Raw genomic sequence first — 17,199 nt, 5'->3', positions numbered from 1 at the left:
CATGTTAAATGTGTAAACAGAGAAGTTTCTATCCATATCATTGCTCCTGTTCTGATGAATAACTTCAAGAATGACAACCGAAGACATAACTGACAAACCAATCTGCTACTGTCCATGACGCACACAGTACCAGGATATCAGAAACACAGTGACATGAGGTTCCGTAGCTCACTTACAACTGGCTTTTTCTGGAACATACACAATTAAATATTTCTAAATTAACAGAACGTTTGTTTGATTGTTGTTTGTAGCCACACTCAGCAATATTCCAGCTGTATGACAGCACCACACAATCCAGAGATTGTTATCATGAGCATTGATCTCTGCAACTGTGATACAATGACAAAGAAGGATCAACACCAGATACCAATATATAACAATGCCAATTTGTGTTTATAGGAAAATTTAGATAGTTTCATCCAAAAGAAACATAACATTTTTTTCATTTCCAGAATTAAAAATTGGTGTTTTCTGAATGCCACTAAAATGCATATATGTATAGAACAAGTATTTTCACAAACTATTTGACACAGTGTTACTTGTTCTTGTCAGCTCTTCCAACAAGCATGAAGTTCTGCGGACCTGTTTCACCTGCAACCCCAAGGATAAATTAACTTGACACTACCATACATGACACACCCACACGACACAATCACATATGGCACATCCACACATGACACACCCACACATGGAACATCCACACATGACACACCCACACATGACACAATCGCACATGACACACCCACACGACACAACCACACGACACACCCACATTCACACATGACACACTCGCACATGACACACCCACACATGACACAATCACACATGACACATCCACACATGACACACCCACACATGGAACATCCACACATGACACACCCACACATGACACAATCACATATTGCACATCCACACATGACACACCCACACATGGAACATCCACACATGACACACCCACACATGACACACCCACACATGACACAATCACACATGACACACCCACACGACACAACCACACGACACACCCACATTCACACATGACACACTCACACATAATTCACCTATACATGACACAACCATACGACACACCAACACACGACACAGCCACAACAACATGACACACCCACACGACACCACACATGTCAGACCAACACATGACAGCACACATGCCACATCCACGGGACACAGCCACGCATGCCAACAACAAACCCACAGGACACACTCAAACATGACACATCCCCACGACACATTACACCCACACACACACAACACACCCACACATGACACACCCACACACGACACCCACACATGACACACCCACACACGACATACCCACACATGACACCCACACATGACACACCCACACAACACACCCACACATGACACACCCACACACGACATACCCACACATGACACCCACACATGACACACCCACTCACGACACCCACACATGACACACCAACACACGACACACCCATACACGACACACCAACACATGACACACCCACACATTAGACATCCACACCAATACGACACATCCACATGTCACACCCACACATGATACAGCCACACATGACACACCCTAATGACCCTACACATGACACATGACACACCAACACATGACACAACCACACAACACGACCACACAGGACACCCATACATGAAACAACCACACATGACACATCCACACGACACACCAACACATGACACCCACATATATGACACCCATACACATGACACACCCACACATGACACCACACACATGACACACCAACACATGACACAACCACACAACACGACCACACAGGACACCCATACATGAAACAACCACACATGACACATCCACATGACACACCCACCACATGGCACACCCACACATGATACATCCTCAAATAACCAAATTCAGGTGAGCTAACAACGGAAGGATAAACCTAGCATCAAGCACATTTATGAACAACAGCTTACCAAAATAAAACATTAAACTGTCATATCTATAAAAATTTATTCACATTATATACACATAATATGTACATTTTCAAATCAACGAATATGGATGCACATAAAACTGCATGCATAATAGCATGGAATTATGATGAATCATAACACATCATACTTGTCATCACAAGTCCTGGCTTGACTCTAACAGATGCAAGTGCAATAAAAAGATGTAAGGAAACAAGCAGTTGCTCTTCTTTGTTCAGATTCTGCTGCTAAAGAAACAGATATGTCTTTTCAGACAGCAGTTGTATTGAGAGTAGAGTCAAAAGTTTGACAACAGTTATTACTATAGTGTTTGTCTTAATGATGAGGCTGTAATCATGTGGTCAGGCTTGGAGACCTGGTGATTTGTATGAATGTGCATCATCATACATGATGGCGAGTACCATTGCTCATATTATCAATCACTGGTTTGTCTGGTCTGGACTGTAATGTAGCTGGAATGAGGCTGAGTGTGACACTAAACAATAAATGAAAATAACAATGATGCTGTGATATACAACAAGGTAGAGGACATTAAGTTATCACAGTAGTCCCTTTTAACAACTGAAAACTAGAACATGTAGAATCTAAATATCTTTTCTAGGGCTACAGAACATTTTGGAGGTCACATGTCTTGACATTACAACTACGATTTCGCTGATGCGGCTGGTTAATGCTCACGTGACATTCAGACATCGTTCAGTATCAACAGCCCTGTTCATCCAAGTACAATGTATTTACAAACCAATCCAGTAAACAGGATTGTCAGTATGGATTGATGGTGAAGACACTAGGTGCTAAACTTCAAGAAGGACACTTTCAAAAGGTTACAACTGTTTCCATTTGAAGACACTGATTTCATTCCTGGCTGTTTTTTGCAAAACATATCAAGTGAGGCAAGTCAAAGATCATTTGTGAACCTTGTGACATTTTGTCAACATTCGGTATATAAAATCAAACTGTGAAACATCCCTTACTGTAGCTGTTTTTATTAACATTAGCTGTGAAACAACTAACATTGAAAGACTGAGAGAGTGAATGTTAGTTTATTTTGCTCTTAGAAACACTCCACAGTAAACAATCACATCTGGGCCAGACAAATAAGCATGTGTGAGCACGATGAGCAACATCCCACACTACTGGGGTCACACAACCAGCCTCCAAACCCTCAGTAGTTGTCCCTTGTGTGAGCACGATGAGCAACATCCCACACTACTGGGGTCACACAACCAGCCTCCAAACCCTCAGTAGTTGTCCCTTGTGTGAGCACGATGAGCAACATCCCACACTACTGGGGTCACACAACCAGCCTCCAAACCCTCAGTAGTTGTCCCTTGTGTGAGCACGATGAGCAACATCCCACACTACTGGGATCACACAACCAGCCTCCAAACCCTCAGTAGTTGTCCCTTGTGTGAGCATGATGAGCAACATCCCACACTACTGGGGTCACACAACCAGCCTCCAAACCCTCAGTAGTTGTCCATTGTGTGAGCATGAGGTGCTGGGGACATGGAATCACCTCAGGGTGTGATAAGAAAATAAATATCCCCGACTTCATGTGAGCAGAATATTATACAGACAGGAATACTCCACCCACACTGATCATGGTGTCCAAACACTACCACAAAGCTGCAGGTTGTAAGAAGCTTTATCATGTTTATGTGGGAGTTGTTAACACCATTGACAAATCATGGCAGATCATCTGAAGTTTACACAGCATCGGAAGAAATATGTGTAAGTTGTTATTAGTCCAGTTTACTGTGTCGGGCATTTCAAAAATTCAGAAACAATAATCTGAAATACATCCTTACAATGAAATTCAATGAATAACATAAACATGGTGTAATAACTAATTATTTTGCATTAGCATCAACACAGTAATAGTTTATCCAGATATAGTCAATTCCCAGGTACTCCATGTCCAACACCAGCATGACATCACCTACAAATAACGCCAACACTGTTCACATATCACGCTGTCAGTGAATCCTTTACATTGATGAAGAGGCCCCCATGAGGCTGATCAGATCAGAAATACCAGCATCTGCCAAGTCCTGCTATAACAGCTTCCTGTAAGCTACAACAACTGCATTAGCAATCACAGGAATGCTGCCATGGGGTCTTCCTCTCGCTGCCTCTTCATCTTCCATGCCTCTAGCTCCTCCTCCGTGGGTGCCTTTGCATCATACATGCTGTTGTAGGGGCGCTTCCGTTCATCCATTGCCAAAAGCCGATCTGCACTGCGCTGGTGCTCCGCCTCACGTTGTAATGCCTGGAGACAAAGAATGAGAGCTTGCTAAGTGTATTTATTACTGGGTCAAAGCAGGTGGCGTTGGAACTGCTGGTCTTAAGGCCAATAGGCCAGCAGAAATAGTAGAGGTCTATTTAACTTATTTACATGTGGGTTCTTTTGCTGAGAGACCAGCAGAAATAGCAGTGGACTGCTGATCTTTAAGATAGTGGCCTGGCAGATGTATATACATAATTTTTATATGGCTCTGTTGGCAAGTGAGATTTTAGGAGTTCACACTGGCGGGACCTGCTAGCAGTGGAGTGTTTCATAAATCTACCCCTGCAAAGGGAATTACAAGGACACTCTCCTACAAAGGGAATCAAAAGGGCTCTGCCAATGCAAAGGAAATTACAAGGGCTCTGTCCCAAAGGGGATTACCAGGGTAAAGGGACATGTGACACACACAACTTCCATGGCATGTAACCACTTTGGTGAAACCCATTATCACTGATATGGTGCTGACAAACCAAGAAACAAATCTGGGATTTGATCACACAAAATTAATGACATGCCTAAGGGATGTAACTATGCAAAGTGAATTGTGGCACATATGCCATGCATGGCCCCTTTCAACATCAGTGACATTTACACATCATGAAAGACAGGTCCCGATGGAGACATCAGTGTATGTAAAGTGAGACAATCTTACTCAAACATTTGACAAAACAGAAGGAACTTATTACACGTCATAGTCTCTCACTGGTACTGACAAGAATTGCTAACCACTTTGCTCCAGAAATGTATTAGACCTAAGCGGTCATATAAGCCAGGGTCAAATGTATTTGTCAGGGAAGACTCCTCTTCAAAAAAGGGAACCGCGAACAATTTTGGGGAAGTTAATTTCCCAAGCAGCTTGAAAGTGAACGAAGACAATTATAACAGCAAAACTGGAACTTAAATATGTGAGATTAGTGGGGCAAATATAACTTAACATCACTGCAAAACCCCCAGACTGACATTAGAGGGAATATAAGACTCTGACATGAGTCATCATTCCATCCTGTGATTCATTTTTTTTAAATCTGAAGCAACATTACTGCATCCAGCTGTATTGAATACTATTGAAAACAATTACTAAAATCAATACTATGTAATTTTGTTTTATTCTGAAATTTCTAGATCTATTTCAAGCATGACTGCAACTCAATGATTCTGTGCAAGGAATGAATTCTGTAATTGAGGTTTCTCAATAATCCATAAACATTTGATAATAATCACAAAAAAGGCAAATTGTACAATGTATTTCTATAATGCACCTTGTAAACTACTGGTGAGGTGAAATGAAGTTTAACGTCGCATTCAAGATTATTACACTTATATAGCGACATGCATGCATATGTGCATGTATGTTTCTAATAGTCCGGACTAATACCATTTTTGAAGCACTAAATACTGAGATACCATGCCGTGGTTTAACATGTATACCCCACTCAGAAAAGCAATATACTGATTCCAAGCCGACCAGTCCTTGTCTTATCCCTTTAATGCGGAGTGTCAGGAAGGGTAACAACAAGTACCATCTTTTAACGGCTCTTGATATGACATGGCCAGGGGATCAAAAAACTGACTTTCCGGTCTCTGGGCAGATGCTCTATCGACTAGACCATAGAGATGGTCTACAGATGGTGCACTTGCTCAGACTTGAAAGTTCCATAAGTTACATCATTGTTAAGTAATCTCCAACAACGTAACAATGCACACATATGTGTTGCCACAATGTCACACTTCATTATACATCAAGTTTGACTCGGAACTAAACATGGACGGACAGTGTGTGTTGATCAAGTCAAGAATCAAAATTCAAACTGCAGCAAAACATGTCAAATGTATGCATGCAGGGTCATAAAGTTACATTCAATGCATCCTAGACATCAAACTTTAATTCATCATGTCTGAAAATGGCTGACAAATGGCAAAATGTGAAGAGCGAAATAACCAAATTTTGAATTTGTGATGGCATAAAAATGAATTCAACGCTTGCCTTTACCCTGTTTATCATCCTTCCATAATTACAGCTTCATAACTACATTTAGAACAGACCATATGTATAAATTGTAAAAAATTTGTGGGTATGGTCAATGGTCAAGGTCAAATTACAGACTATCCACATACCAAATTTCCTTTCATCTTCATCAAGTGGTAGCTGCCTCATGCAGCATACAAACATATACATATTCATTGAAAAAAACTCTCTCAGCACTTGGTGAAACTTGCAAAAGAAGGTAAACAATAGTCATTAGTTATTGTTTGGGAGGAAGGTCTGCCTGATGTGCATGTTTTCACATGATTAATGTTGTATCTAAATATTATAATTAGTGTACACAGAAAGCATGACACACACATGTATTGTTCATGCGAGGGTGACAGCTTGTCATCTCTATAAAGAGGAGGGTTTATGGAAACAGTTGTCAAATCACACGCTATTAAGCTGTGCATTCAACAGTGATGGGAAAAGTTTTATAGAGTAATGAAAGCTAATCGTTAATGGTGTCTCATGAGCTATCAGTTATATGATATTGCACAGATCAACATGTGTTTGGATAGGCATGATTTCATCATGACTCATGAAACTGAAACTGTACAAAGAGGAAGGTAAATATTCCATCTAGTCACTGGAAATGTACTCAACTCATCAAACTTGAATCCCACTGAACCTAGGGCTAGCTGTCGGTCAGTGTTCAAAATGAAGCCTACAAGTCAATGGGTCCTTGTCCTAACCCTAAAATTAAGAATTAAACACTAATGGGGTCCCTGGATTCAAATACTATAGCAGCAAACCTCCAAGGTGCCAATGTACCGAGGGATCTTTGCGCTAAGGTGATCGTAACTCCTTTACTTTAACATAGACTAATGATCATCCTAACACAAAGTTTGTTTTGTACAAGGGCACCCAGGACCCCAGCAACCCCTTCCCCTTTTAACACTGCTGTGGACCAGAGAAACAGTTCACCTCGACCTACTCTAAGGATCTTGAACTTTCAATGATCATTAATGAAACATTTGCTTCAGCATTTGTACATCTTTTTTCAAAAATGATCAAAGAAATTTGCAAATTTTTCATTCAGAAATGCAAACGACACTGACCTCCTGATTATTACTTTCGAGAGAGAGGCTGACTGTTAAGTGAGTGGTTGACAGAAAAATCCTCCATACCATTGATCATTGGACGATACGCCATCGCATTCTCAGGAACAAACTCCCAGTAATATTGGAATGCATGAATTTGGGTTAATTATTTGAATATTTGTTGATTTTTTCCAGTCCAAATTTAAGATACACTTATGCCAATGTCAACCAAGTCCACTTGATAGAGGACTAGACAAAAAAGACACAACTGCATGCCTCCCACCTCTTTAATGTGCCCAAACTGTGCCTGGCTACCTTAAGACTTTAAAACAAATTGCAGAAAAGGCATTTTTAGTGAAAATGGCAAACATACTTTATGAATGAATGACCTTCACCTCACACTTAGGTCACTTCTGACTTTAACTACCTGGGGCCTGCTCTAAGGATGACATTGTACCAAGTCTCATTGGCCTACAGAATCTTCCTTGACTTATTGTGAGCATTACACATATTTGAATGGATGATCCTAAGAGTGAATCTGACCTTCATCAATGACAAGTATTCAAGATCATTCCGAGGGTCCTCTCAAGCTTGTAGAACAAATATGATGTCCCTTGGTGGAATTCCACACAGCAAGGAAGACATAGCCTATGCTACTCATTGAAGTGGCCTTCCTGACTAACATATGATTGCCATCACTTGCCAGACAACTCACCTTCTTCAGCTTCTCTTCATCATCCTCTGACTCAGAGCTGCTGTCACTGGAACTGTGTCGCTTCTTGTGCTTCTTCTTCCTCTTCTTTTTCTCTTTCTTCTTCTTCTTCTTTTTCTTTTCAGCCATTTTCTCTTGGTGTTCCTGTATAGTGCAAAGACTTGATAGTAATTGGCAATAATGAAAGAGACAATGGAGGGTAAGATTAATGAAATCTTAGCTTGCCTTCATACTCTTTATTTATACGAGTATTATTTATTAACTAAAATGTTTTTCTTTGTTACAAATCCTGACTTTGTGAGAAGTGGGATGTTTATTTACAATAAATAGTGTAATACCAATTTTATGAAACGAGTGAATAGTTATGGTATTTGATGAGCGAAAGGGAGTCAGGTACCATAACTATTCACAAGTATAATAAAATTATACTATTGAGTATGAATAGGCGGACACCTACACGATCCACGGCATAGTCCAATTGAGTTTAACAGAATAATACTTCAAACACGTCAAAAGTTGAAACGTACAAATTTAAGGTCCACCTTTAGAATTCAGTTGCTGTTCTATAAAATTATCATAGCGCTAAGGCTATTGCAATTCACATACTTTAACTTAGACTAACGACTGTCATTGCACTACAATACGATCGCCTTGTCACAATACCCGATGATGTAATTTGGGAAATTTTGTTGCAAAAGCCAGGTTGCTGAGGTCATCGAATGTGCATAACCTCCTCTCCGTGATCTATCATCTCCACACGCAATGTCGTTGAATAAGGCAAGGGATGTTGAGAGCTTTCAATATTTGTTCGTGAAACGTGTTCCGAGAGTACATAAGCACGCATTTGGGTATTACACAATGTGTAATGCAGCTGTATGTTTATTAAACGGGTGATCTCTTCACGTGCAAGTAATAAATTTCAGCTTAACATTACCTACATTAAAAATCAACAATGTCACATTTTCGATCACTTTGTTGATCATACTAAAAAAATAAATGGACAACCTGTAGAGCACCACTGACAATATCAATCATAGCTGGGCATGTCAAGTGGAGTTTACTGACATTCTTGTCTCTCCTTCATGGGTGACAATCAATATCAGCATCATCTACAGGAACAATGTCCGCTGAAGTGATGCACAGATTGACCCACCCACCCCACCATCTACAGGAGCAATGTCCCCTAAAGAGATGCACAGATTAACCCATCCACCCCACCATATGCAGGAACAATGTCCCCATGAAGAGATGCACAGATTGACCCATCCACCCCACTATTTACAGGAACAATGTCCCCATGAAGAGATGCACAGACTGACCCACCCACCCCATTATCTACAGGAGCACTGTCCCCTGAAGAGATGCACAGACTGACCCATCCTGCCCACTATCTACAGGAACAATGTCCCCTGAAGAGATGCACAGATTGACCCACCCACTCAACTATCTACAGGAACAATGTCCCCATGAAGAGATGCACAGATTGACCCATCCACTCCACTATCTACAGGAACAATGTCCCCTGAAGAGATGCACAGATTGACCCATCCTGCCCACTATCTACAGGAACAATGTCCCCTGAAGAGATGCACAGATTGACCCACCCACCCCACTATCTACAGGAGCAATGTCCCCATGAAGAGATGCACAGATTGACCCATCCACTCCACTATCTACAGGAACAATGTCCCCATGAAGAGATGCACAGATTGACCCATCCACTCCACTATCTACAGGAACAATGTCCCCTGAAGAGATGCACAGATTGACCCATCCTGCCCACTATCTACAGGAACAATGTCCCCTGAAGAGATGCACAGATTGACCCACCCACTCAACTATCTACAGGAGCAATGTCCCCTGAAGAGATGCACAGATTGACCCATCCTGCCCACTATCTACAGGAACAATGTCCCCTGAAGAGATGCACAGATTGACCCACCCACCCCACTATCTACAGGAGCAATGTCCCCATGAAGAGATGCACAGATTGACCCACCCACTCCACTATCTACAGGAACAATGTCCCCATGAAGAGATGCACAGATTGACCCACCCACCCCACTATCTACAGGAGCAATGTCCCCTGAAGAGATGCACAGACTGACCCATCCACTCCACTATCTACAGGAACAATGTCCCCTGAAGAGATGCACAGATTGACCCACCCACCCCACTATCTACAGGAGCAATGTCCCCTGAAGAGATGCACAGATTGACCCACCCACTCCACTATCTACAGGAACAATGTCCCCTGAAGAGATGCACAGATTGACCCACCCACCCCACTATCTACAGGAGCAATGTCCCCTGAAGAGATGCACAGATTGACCCACCCACTCCACTATCTACAGGAACAATGTCCCCATGAAGAGATGCACAGATTGACCCACCCACCCCACTATCTACAGGAGCAATGTCCCCTGAAGAGATGCACAGATTGACCCACCCACTCCACTATCTACAGGAACAATGTCCCCATGAAGAGATGCACAGATTGACCCACCCACCCCACTATCTACAGGAGCAATGTCCCCATGAAGAGATGCACAGATTGACCCACCCACTCCATTATCTACAGGAGCAATGTCCCCATGAAGAGATGCACAGATTGACCCACCCACCCCACTATCTACAGGAACAATGTCCCCTGAAGAGATGCACAGATTGACCCACCCACTCCACTATCTACAGGAGCAATGTCCCCTGAAGAGATGCACAGATTGACCCACCCACTCCACTATCTACAGGAACAATGTCCCCATGAAGAGATGCACAGATTGACCCACCCACCCCACTATCTACAGGAGTAATGTCCCCATGAAGAGATGCACAGATTGACCCACCCACTCCACTATCTACAGGAACAATGTCCCCATGAAGAGATGCACAGATTGACCCACCCACCCCACTATCTACAGGAACAATGTCCCCATGAAGAGATGCACAGATTGACCCACCCACTCCATTATCTACAGGAGCAATGTCCCCTGAAGAGATGCACAGATTGACCCATCCACCCCACCATCTACAGGAACAATGTCCCCTGAAGAGATGCACAGATTGACCCACCCACCCCACTATCTACAGGAACAATGTCCCCATGAAGAGATGCACAGATTGACCCACCCACCCCACTATCTACAGGAGCAATGTCCCCTGAAGAGATGCACAGACTGACCCATCCACTCCACTATCTACAGGAACAATGTCCCCATGAAGAGATGCACAGATTGACCCACCCACCCCACTATCTACAGGAGTAATGTCCCCATGAAGAGATGCACAGATTGACCCACCCACTCCACTATCTACAGGAACAATGTCCCCATGAAGAGATGCACAGATTGACCCACCCACCCCACTATCTACAGGAACAATGTCCCCATGAAGAGATGCACAGATTGACCCACCCACTCCATTATCTACAGGAGCAATGTCCCCTGAAGAGATGCACAGATTGACCCACCCACCCCACTATCTACAGGAGCAATGTCCCCATGAAGAGATGCACAGATTGACCCACCCACTCCATTATCTACAGGAGCAATGTCCCCTGAAGAGATGCACAGATTGACCCACCCACCCCACTATCTACAGGAGCAATGTCCCCTGAAGAGATGCACAGATTGACCCATCCACCCCACCATCTACAGGAGCAATGTCCCCTGAAGAGATGCACAGATTGACCCACCCACCCCACTATCTACAGGAGCAATGTCCCCTGAAGAGATGCACAGATTGACCCACCCACCCCACTATCTACAGGAGCAATGTCCCCTGAAGAGATGTACAGACTGACCCACCCACCCCACTATCTACAGGAGCAATGTCCCCTGAAGAGATGCACAGATTGACCCACCCACCCCACTATCTACAGGAGCAATGTCCCCTGAAGAGATGCACAGATTGACCCACCCACTCCATTATCTACAGGAGCAATGTCCCATGAAGAGATGCACAGATTGACCCACCCACCCCACTATCTACAGGAGCAATGTCCCCTGAAGAGATGTACAGACTGACCCACCCACCCCACTATCTGCAGGAACAATGTCCCCATGAAGAGATGCACAGATTGACCCACCCACCCCACCATCTACAGGAACAATGTCCCCTGAAGAGATGTACAGACTGACCCACCCACCCCACTATCTGCAGGAACAATGTCCCCATGAAGAGATGCACAGATTGACCCACCCACCCCACTATCTACAGGAGCAATGTCCCCTGAAGAGATGTACAGACTGACCCACCCACCCCACTATCTACAGGAGCAATGTCCCCTGAAGAGATGCACAGATTGACCCACCCACCCCACTATCTACAGGAGCAATGTCCCCTGAAGAGATGCACAGACTGACCCACCCACCCCACTATCTACAGGAGCAATGTCCCCTGAAGAGATGCACAGATTGACCCACCCACCCCACCATCTACAGGAGCAATGTCCCCTGAAGAGATGTACAGACTGACCCACCCACCCCACTATCTGCAGGAACAATGTCCCCATGAAGAGATGCACAGATTGACCCACCCACCCCACTATCTACAGGAGCAATGTCCCCTGAAGAGATGTACAGACTGACCCACCCACCCCACTATCTACAGGAGCAATGTCCCCTGAAGAGATGCACAGATTGACCCACCCACCCCACCATCTACAGGAGCAATGTCCCCTGAAGAGATGCACAGACTGACCCATCCACCCCACCATCTACAGGAGCAATGTCCCATGAAGAGATGCACAGATTGACCCACCCACCCCACTATCTACAGGAGCAATGTCCCCTGAAGAGATGTACAGACTGACCCACCCACCCCACTATCTGCAGGAACAATGTCCCCATGAAGAGATGCACAGATTGACCCACCCACCCCACCATCTACAGGAGCAATGTCCCCTGAAGAGATGCACAGATTGACCCACCCACCCCACCATCTACAGGAGCAATGTCCCCTGAAGAGATGCACAGATTGACCCACCCACCCCACCATCTACAGGAGCAATGTCCCCTGAAGAGATGTACAGACTGACCCACCTTTAAACACTGGAACCTTGAACTCCATTAACTTAACTTAGTATTTAAACTGATTTAACTCTATCATACTTATGATTCTTGTAAAATTCATATCTGCACTGTGGTCTAACATGTGATTGTCTCAAGTACTACAAGTAACCTGATGGAAACTGTCTCTAGGCTGCTGAAGGTATCAAACTTTCAGAGGATTGTACATGAATGCTGTGATGTCAGCAGGAACCGAGGATTGTCAGCCATAATCTGTTTTTTGCAGCTTTATCCCTGCAATCTACAACGATGTGCAGTACGCAGGAGTGAAGCCATCTGAAGCAGACAACCAGTGACTTGTTCCACATCATCTGGCTTGGATGTCTCAGAGGAATGCACAATGACCAAGTAGAGTTCCCTCAAGCAATGACAGATCAAGTGCAACCCATACTTAATATCTCCAAAATGTATTTTTCTTGTCATTATTCAAGACAAGCATAGGTCCTTGTGGACTGGTTCTATTCTGGAATCCCCTCATTAGAATAAAACAAAAATATAGGTCTCAGGAACTGTTACTAGGTACATTAAGGTTAGCTGAAAGTTGTATGCAGTGAAATGTTCATTGAGGGAAGCATGTGTCCGTTGTGAGCCTTTCAAAAGTCTTTCACATTGACTGGGCGTGAAATGTGGCTTATAGGAGGACAGATTGTCATACATGTAACACTGGAACAACAGTGTTATGGAACAAATATTCGTGTAGAGTATCCCCAGATTCGGGACAGCGTTTATGAGCTGGATTTTTTTTTATTTCATTGCATAGTCAACAATGGCAAAGTTGACTAAGGTGATGATACCTAAAAGAAACCTGAAACTTCATATGGTCATTGTCAGCTGCTCAAGGCTCTAGCTCAATGCCTCACCTCACTGTGACTTCCAGTTTTAGAGTAGAAGATTGTATCGATTTTTAACAATTCTTAATTCATAATTATTTCTCAAAACAAAAAACACAACTCAATTTTTCATTTTCTTGCCATGAACAAATCCAGTCACTTTATCATGATTAAACTTCCATAAATTTTATTTAGTTCTTACCACAATGAGAAACAGCCATGACTTTAACCTCTACATCCTCATAAAGTTTCAGCTTCTGTGGTTGGCTTTGACGTTTTCAAGACAACATTTTCAAAAAAGAAGGAAAGATTCTTTCAGAGGTATCAACAAGTCTGAGACCATTATGTTGCTACACATCACATGAAAGTTCACACTTCCTTGGCCGTGTGGTTTCTGAGAAGTTGATAGAAAATGTTCCTTTCTTCATATTAACGCCATGAACACCTATTGAGTTGAGGTGGTATTACACAGAGTTTCCTTCAGGCTCCCGGTTTTCATTCAGACCAAAGAAACACAACCCGACTGTGTATCCCTTTCTTTGTTGTCCGACATAACACTGTTTCAAGACTTGTACATGGATCTCACCATACATTTCCTCACCTGGGTGTTTCTTAGGTCAGTGGAAACAAAAGAAGCAGTCATTTTTTTATTTGACTTTTAAATCTAAAAAATCTTGCATCCATGAATGATCAAAGAAATAAAACAGGTTGGTTTAACACAATATTTCACTTTCCCAACATTACACAACATATGAAAAATACAGAGGCTACCACATCCCCACTGATGGTTGTCTCCCAAAACAACAACATCCCATAATCACTAAATGCCAAAATCAAAAACAACTACATGCCAGAGTCACTATACTTGTTAAAACAACAAGGCAAGTTTGCCACTGATACAGTGGAACGGTCTTGGAGTAGGGATTAGATGCAGAGGAACACGCTAAGAAGGATGCCAACACATGCTGGTCTGTTCAAACAAGTATATGCCATGGTCATCGATAATATTCTATAGAGTGTCTTTGAAAAGAATACAAAGATACATGACCATGTATTTTTTATAAAAGGTCAAATGAGGTGAGTTAACCAAATAGAAGTAAGTAAAACAAATTAAAAATATACTAAAGTTGCTATGGTATAACTATGCAAGATTCCCCTTGCCACTCTTAAAACAATAAAAGCAGCTAGATCCAACAGCCCCCCAGAGCTCCATCCATCATGTTTGTTAACACCCTTCCAAAAAGGAAGTTGACAGAAAATCATGTCATACAAAAAGCAGCATGTTCTAATGATCATGTTCAGGCTATCCCAGCTACCACCTGAACAGCCGACTTTCCTGCAGAGTCAGCAACACTGGTTGCCCTCTTCTAGCCCCTGGTGATACACAACAGTGGGAGATGCTGCCACACAAAGCGGATGTTGGATGAGGAGTCACAGAAAAATCAATGCTTTTCTTCACCATCAATCAAAGTGTCGTATGATACAGGCTGCCAGCAGCCTTGATAAATTGCTGGCATCAGCAGTATAACTCAATATTTGTCTACCCTCTGTGTTACATAATTAATGTCACATACAACCGACTCCAACATTTATCTAAGCTTGTAACAATGTGGAATTCCTCACACATCGTTTGTAGCTGTCTGTAAGTGGGGACTGTCAGGAATGCAGTAATGGTAAAATCATTCAGCAATCGGTTAGTTGATGCTGCCTTTGATAATCTCTCTTCTCTTCCTTCAGGGCAATCCGAGGGGATTATGATTATAAATGGATCTGAAATTCTCATGATATAGATTTAGTTTAGAAAATTTCATCTTTTTGTAGTTTTGATTTAAACAGTGAGTCAGCAAGTAATGATTTGTTGTTTACTGCCTAACCATCACTTAACAACACTCTTTTGACCCTAACATTACAAATAACCATTGAACTGTCCTACAATCACTAACCTAACATCACAAACAACATTTTACTGCTCCAGCATCACAAAACAATATTGTACTTTGTCAGCATTACTAAACAACATTGTACTGCCCACGTATCACCAAACAACATTGTACTTCCCAGAATCACCAAACAACAGTGTACAACCTTAGTATTACCAAACAACATTGTACTATGCCAGCACCACAAAACAACATTGTACTGCTCCAGCATTACCAATCAACATTTTATTGCTCCAGCATCACCAAACAATAATTGTAACGTGCAAGCATCACAAAACAACATTGTACTGTCCAATAATCACCAAACAACATTGTACTGTCCCAGGATCACCAAACAACAATGCACAACCCTAGTTTTACCAAACAACAATGAACTCTGCCAGCACCGCCAAACATTAAACAGCCCAAGCATCACCAAACAACATTGTACTGCTCCAGAATCACCAAACAACATTGTACTGCTCCAGCATCACCAAACAACATTGTACTGCTCCAGCATCACCAAACAACTTTGTACTGCTCCAGCATCACCAAACAACATTGTACTGATCCAGCATCACCAAACAACATTGTTCTGCTCCAGCATCACCAAACAACATTGTACTGTCACAGAATCACCAAACAACATTGCACTGTCCCAGAATCACCAAACAACATTGTACTGTCCCAGAATCACCAAATAACATTGTACTGTCCCAGATTCACCAAACAACATTGTACTGTCCCAGAATCACCAAACAACATTGTACTGTCCCAGATTCACCAAACAACATTGTACTGTCCCAGAATCACCAAACAAAATTGCACTGTCCCAGAATCACCAAACAACATTGTACTGTCCCAGAATCACCAAACAACATTGTACTGTCCCAGATTCACCAAACAACATTGTACTGTCCCAGAATCACCAAACAACATTGTACTGTCCCAGATTCACCAAACAACATTGTACTGTCCCAGAATCACCAAACAACATTGCACTGTCCCAGAATCACCAAACAACATTGTACTGTCCCAGAATCACCAAACAACATTGTACTGTCCCAGAAGCACCAAACAACATTGTACTGTCCCAGAATCACCAAACAACATTGCACTGTCCCAGAATCACCAAACAACATTGTACTGTCCCAGATTCACCAAACAACATTGTACTGCTCCAGCATCACCAAACAACATTGTACTGTCCCAGCATCACCAAACAACATTGTACTGCTCCAGCATCACCAAACAACTTTGTACTGTCCAAGCATCACCAAACAACTTTGTACTGTCCCAGAATCACCAAACAACATTGTACTGCTCC

At 42.7% G+C, this 17,199-nt stretch overlaps 1 protein-coding gene across 1 annotated transcript in view; it reads right to left on the bottom strand.

Moving 5' to 3' along the window:
* Positions 1–1,988: 1,988 nt before the first annotated feature.
* Positions 1,989–17,199, bottom strand: part of LOC124116589 (pre-mRNA-splicing factor SLU7-like) — a 51,701-nt gene continuing 36,490 nt past the window's right edge. The window contains exons 14-15 of the mRNA XM_046477985.2: positions 8,058–8,198; positions 1,989–4,255 (exon numbers count right to left, since the gene is read on the bottom strand). Coding sequence (XP_046333941.1) covers positions 4,082–4,255; positions 8,058–8,198 — 315 coding nt within the window. The 3' untranslated portion in view covers positions 1,989–4,081. The remainder of the gene's footprint in view (positions 4,256–8,057; positions 8,199–17,199) is intronic.

The sequence above is a fragment of the Haliotis rufescens genome, unplaced genomic scaffold (assembly GCF_023055435.1).
Source record: "Haliotis rufescens isolate VD_foot unplaced genomic scaffold, xgHalRufe1.0.p SCAF_12, whole genome shotgun sequence".
Classification (NCBI taxonomy): domain Eukaryota; kingdom Metazoa; phylum Mollusca; class Gastropoda; order Lepetellida; family Haliotidae; genus Haliotis; species Haliotis rufescens.
Note: the sequence above shows the minus strand (reverse complement) of the source record. Positions and strands in the feature narration are given on the sequence as shown.